This window comes from Homarus americanus, unplaced genomic scaffold, assembly GCF_018991925.1.
Source record: "Homarus americanus isolate GMGI-L3 unplaced genomic scaffold, GMGI_Hamer_2.0 scaffold41027, whole genome shotgun sequence".
Lineage (NCBI taxonomy): Eukaryota > Metazoa > Arthropoda > Malacostraca > Decapoda > Nephropidae > Homarus > Homarus americanus.
In genome coordinates this window covers 8,757,721-8,763,054 of record NW_024745073.1, presented here as the reverse complement: position 1 = coordinate 8,763,054, position 5,334 = coordinate 8,757,721, and the positions used below count along the sequence as shown (strand labels likewise).

At 45.4% G+C, this 5,334-nt stretch overlaps 1 protein-coding gene across 1 annotated transcript; it reads left to right on the top strand.

Moving 5' to 3' along the window:
* The first annotated feature begins 984 nt into the window (after positions 1-984).
* On the top strand, positions 985-5,002 carry LOC121878520 (muscarinic acetylcholine receptor gar-2-like). Its single transcript, XM_042384780.1, has 2 exons — positions 985-1,052; positions 2,127-5,002. The coding sequence occupies exons 1-2, from the start codon at positions 985-987 to the stop codon at positions 4,780-4,782; spliced, it is 2,724 nt and encodes a 907-aa protein (XP_042240714.1). The 3' UTR covers positions 4,783-5,002.
* The last annotated feature ends 332 nt before the right edge of the window (positions 5,003-5,334 follow it).

The following is a 5,334-nucleotide window of genomic DNA, read 5'->3' as shown; positions in this document are numbered from 1 at the left end:
AAAAGGGTGAGGAAGGGAAGGAAAAGGAGGGAGGAAGGGGAAGAGAGAGGGGTAAGGAAGGAGGTAGATAAGAAAAAGAAGGAATGGGAGGGGAGAGGGATGAAACAGAAGAGAGTGTAAGAAGAAAGATAAAAGGGAAGAGGATGGTTGGGAAGAACGAAGAGAGAGAGAGAGAGAGAGAGAGAGAGAGAGGAACAATTACTGAATTATCGGAAATACTATAAAGTAACCGTTTAGACCAGATGGCTTCAACGACGGCCAGATCAAGCACACACACACACACACACAGACACACACACACACACAGACACACACACACACGAAATGCAATTAACCTACACACACACAAGAATAAAACCACTCTTCATGTACGGCTGTCGATAAGTTCATTGATAACGTTAAGTAAGTCACCATTAAATTCTCACGCGTGGTCTAGACGAGTCACAAGACGATATCATGGAGCAGCGGGAGAGGTAAACCTTCGAGTTGGCAACACTGTCTCCCTCCTGTGTTGTTGACTTATTATTTGGTTATTGTTATGAATTTGATATTATTATTGTTGTTTTGTTGTAATTATTATTGTTGTTATTGTTATTATTGTGGTTATTGTTGTTATTATTATTGTTGTTATTGTTATTATTGCTATTATTATTATTATTATTATTATTGTTATTATTATTATTATTATTATTATTATTGTTATTATTATTATTATTATTATTATTATTATTATTATTATTATTATTGGTAATATTTTTATTGTTATCGTTGTTATCATTGGTAGTTATATTATAATTATAATCATTAATATAATTTTATCAACATTATGGAAGAGCTTTATATTAATATTATTATAATTATTAATTTATGATATTGTTATTTTTGTATTGTTATAATTGATAATGTCCAAACTTAGCTTCCCCTAATTTAACCTAACCACACATAACTTACCTAAATTAAACTAACCTAATCCTTGGTACTCATATGAAAGTTCGTCTCAAGAGGTTCCGGGTTCGGATTAAGGTTTGTGTCGGGTTCGACTCCGTGGATTCGTTTGGTCTGTGTTTATCTTCGTCTTCCTCCTCCTCCTCCTCAATGAAGTTTTCAATTTTATATAGAAGCCTTAATTATATATTGAATTCAGTGTAGATGAGTAAATCAACAGATATTTAGTGCTAGGTGCAGCTAACAGACAGACAGACACGTATACTGCCAAGGTCTGAGCTGTTACCTGTAGCTCAACTCATTAACAGTCTTCGAAGGTAATTATTAAGAATTGCAACACCTGTTTAATCAATTTACTTGTCAAATAATTTATTTTACTAAATGAAAAGTATAAATTAATTTCCTTATTTTCTTTAATAGTTTTTTCAGCAGCTTGAGTTAAAATTACTGAGAAATTGGATTAAAAAATAAACTCACTCGTTATTCAGACAATTGTTTTGTTAAATAATGTCGCCGTAGTTCTTAACAATTACCTAAATTACCATTGTTCTGGTCGTCTTTGTTTAGTGTGTCAAGGTGCGGTCTCCTCCACCACCCGAGGCGACAACACACAATGTTTATATGTAGTTGGCTTCGCTTTTTATGTACTGATGTATATTATAGCTTAGTGTTTAGTTCAAAAATTTATGTAACTTTTTATATGTAGATGGATCACTGGTCCAGACATTCATAAAGGCAGACGGTGCGGATGTGTAAAAAAAAAATTGGAAGAAAAAGATTAAACTCTCCGGACACATCCTGCCGCGTTTCATTATCTCGCTGTTTGCCTTCACCACCTCCCGCCCTGCATGAGTGTTCCCCGTCTGGCTTCTTCAACAATATTAAACCCTATGCTCGTCCCCCCGGTTGTATATCAGCCATACACTCAATAATGCCTGGCTATCTGTCGTCTACAAACCCTGAGATCAGTCTCGAATGTATTTATGTGTTGGAATATTATGTAAGGTGAAGCTGGTCTTGTTGCTGGAGCTTCTCGCGGGGTGTAGGCAAAGATACGTTGACTTATATATGGTATATTCTTGTTGTTATTATGTATCGCCTTTAATAGTTATGATAGATGGTTAGTGACTGTTGTATAGTAGTAACTGTCTCAGTATCTAACACATCTCTGTATTTTTCAGGCGGAAGGACAAGCTGGATCTGGTTCCCTCTGGCGACGACGAGTCTTCAGGAGATGGTCAGCAGCTGCCCAAGTTGGTGGAGGTTATCAATGACACTCTGGTGGAGTTATTGGACGGCTCACCCGACCAACACGACCTCCCCCGACTGTTCGACAATACTACCTTCTGCGTCGGGAACAACTCTGGTCCTTCATGTAACACAACAGAGTTTTCCATCTACGACAGTCCACCGCCGTTCAGCCTTCCGTCTACCATCTTCATCGGTGTGTGTCTCACCATCTGCATCATCATTACCGTCCTGGGCAACATCCTGGTGCTTGTGGCATTCTTCTGTGAGCGAGCCATCAGGCAGCCGTCAAACTACTTCCTGGCGTCACTGGCCGTCACTGACATCCTCATAGGAAGTGTATCTATGCCCTTCTACACTGTGTACGTCCTCGTTGGCTACTGGGATCTGGGACCAATTCTTTGCGACCTGTGGCTCTCCGTGGACTACACCGTGTGCCTCGTCTCCCAGTTCACGGTTCTCCTCATCACCATTGACAGGTTCTGCTCCGTAAAGATCGCGGCTAGGTACAGGGCGTGGCGCACCAAGAACCGTGTGATAATCATGGTGCTCGTCACCTGGGTCATCCCGGCGTTGCTCTTCTTCGTCAGCATCTTCGGGTGGGAACACTTCATTGGGTACCGTGACCTGGGGCCTGGTGAGTGTACGGTACAATTCCTCAAGGATCCGATCTTCAACACGTCTCTCATCGTCGCCTACTATTGGATCCCACTGATCGCGCTCTTTGTCTTATATGCCGGCATTTATCAGACCGCGTATGAGATGTCTAAAAAGGCGCGAGAGAAGAGGAAACAAGCTCAGGCCTTGATGAATCTGAAACCCTCGGCGCCTACTGCCAGCAACAGACCAAGTCCAGCGCCGGTGACGAAGGCGGCACACCCGACCAACAAGACGAGTGCCGGAGGCAAGAGTAGCGGCAGTGACAACGGTGATCACGGTGGTGAGGAAAAAGGCGGAGGAACGATGACCATGTCCAAGACCCAGAGTACACTCATCAGCCAAGACAAACCCAAGACAGAGACGGAAGTCGCCTCCGCTCCTCACACTACTGCCAACGACTCCACATCCTCACACAAGATATCCTCTAAGACAACCACCACCGAGACGATGAGCTTCATGGAGAAAACTGTACTGGAGAAAGAACTTGAAAAGTCGAGCAGTGGAATAGAGAGTGAAGACGAGAAGCGTGACAGCAACACCAGTCTGCCCAAGATAGAGCCGCTGGCGCCACCACTGAGGGCATCGCCGACCACTGAGTCTCTGGCCAAGATCCCTGAGCAGTGTTTACTGGACTCTGAAAATTCTGAGCCTCGTCTAACTGAGCCTTCCATACACCCCGTACCGGCAGACTCTGTGGCGGCTCTCTTAGGCATCAGTCAAGTAAACAATGGTGGTATCCATAATGGACTGACCAACCTGACAATATCATCCTTAGGGGACATCCCCATTGTACCTCCTCCACCCCCTGTGTCTAGTCAACTTGGTGTGCACCCTTTAGCTGCCTCCACTCCCATCACTCCCTCCATCACAGCCACTAATGAACCCATCGAGCCTCCAGCTATGTTCGCTGACCTCCCAGTACCCCAGAGACCGACCAGCCTGGAGCTGAGACTCAGTCCGCTCACACTTCCCGCCTACGACTCCGTCATGTCGATGGACACGAGTGACATGAGGTTCATGGACGAGAGTTCGGTGGTCGTGCCCTCACCTGTGGTTGAGACACCTCCTTCCTCCAGCTGGACACAACAGGACGCCACCATCTCTCCCGAAGACTTAGCGCGGCGTCTAGAGGCACCAATGAGTCTACCGTCACCCTCGAACACGGTCACACCTACACCAATGCCTTCCATGAACGGTAACGGATCCCTTCACAACGGCACAGACTCCATGAGGTCGACACCGAAGCCCCAAACATCACCATCCAAGAAAACACTGATCCCAGACCCCAGTCCCCCCGCTGCCCCTCACCCGACACCCGTCAAGGTGCCCTTACCTCCGTCATCACCCATAGTGAAGAAACAGCCTCCCCCACCTCCACCCAGGGATCCATCTATAACAACAACTATAACCTTAGCTCCTCCTGTAGTGTCTATAACCCCCAGCAGCCAACCAAACAGCACCAAGAAGTCAGGAGCCCCAACCAACGGAGGACCACCAAGTGCCTCTCTCACCGTCACCAGCAGAGGCCGCGACAGTAGCATCGAGCCCGACAGTTGTGCTGAAGCGTCTCACGTAGATGAAAAGGTCAAGCCCAAGAAGGACGTGTTCAAGAGCTTTGGTAAGAAGATCCGCTTTAAGAAGAAGAAGAAAGACCCGGAGGAGAAGAAGTCCAAGTCCCACAACCGAGCTAACAAGGCCCTCAAGACCATCTCGGTGATCATGGGCGCCTTCGTGGCCTGCTGGACGCCTTACCACATCATCGCTATCATGGAATCATTTTGCCTCTGCACGAATGGTCACGTTTACATGTTTTTCTACTTCCTCTGTTACGCCAACAGCCCCATCAACCCCTTCTGCTACGCCCTCGCCAACCAGCAGTTCAAGAAGACCTTTATGAGACTCCTCAGAGGGGACTTCCACGTCACTTAATGTTGTGTCTTTAGTGTAGTCTTGGCCTTTGTCTTATATTAATGTAAAGGTGTAGCTTAGTGGCGTTTCTTACTGTACTGATGCAAGCTGGTTATGAAGTGGGACCTAAGCATTGTAAAAAAAAAAAAAAAGCCGAGATGAGCGTAAGTTAAAGCATGCAGATAGAGCGGCCCGGGGCAGCTTACTCACCTTCCTCAGCTTACAAGAAGGTCGGTCGGTCTAGATGGTGGTGGTGGTGGTGGTGGTGGTGGTAATGGCGATGGTGGTGGTCGTGGTAATGGCGATGATAGGAGTGATGGTGGTAGTGGTAATGGTGATGATAGGAGTGATGGTGGTAGTGGTAATGATTATAAGTGGTGGTGGTGGTGATGATGATAAGTGGTGATGATGGTGGTGATGAAGATGGTGAGTAAGCTGCGCCCCGCGGTTTTAGGAGAATAATGAATGAACATGTAAAAGTGTGAATAACTACTGAAAATAATGTATATTTTTAGGAGCAGATCCTCAACAGTTTACATGGAGAATTATTTAGTGTGAATGAAGGTGATAAGA

Coding starts and splice junctions, on each gene's coding strand:
- LOC121878520 (XM_042384780.1), top strand. CDS start 985: ATGAAAGTTCGTCTCAAGAGGTTCCGGGTTCGGATTAAGGTTTGTGTC. Junction 1,053..2,126: donor GGGTTCGACTCCGTGGATTC/GTTTGGTCTGTG, acceptor TGTATTTTTCAG/GCGGAAGGACAAGCTGGATC.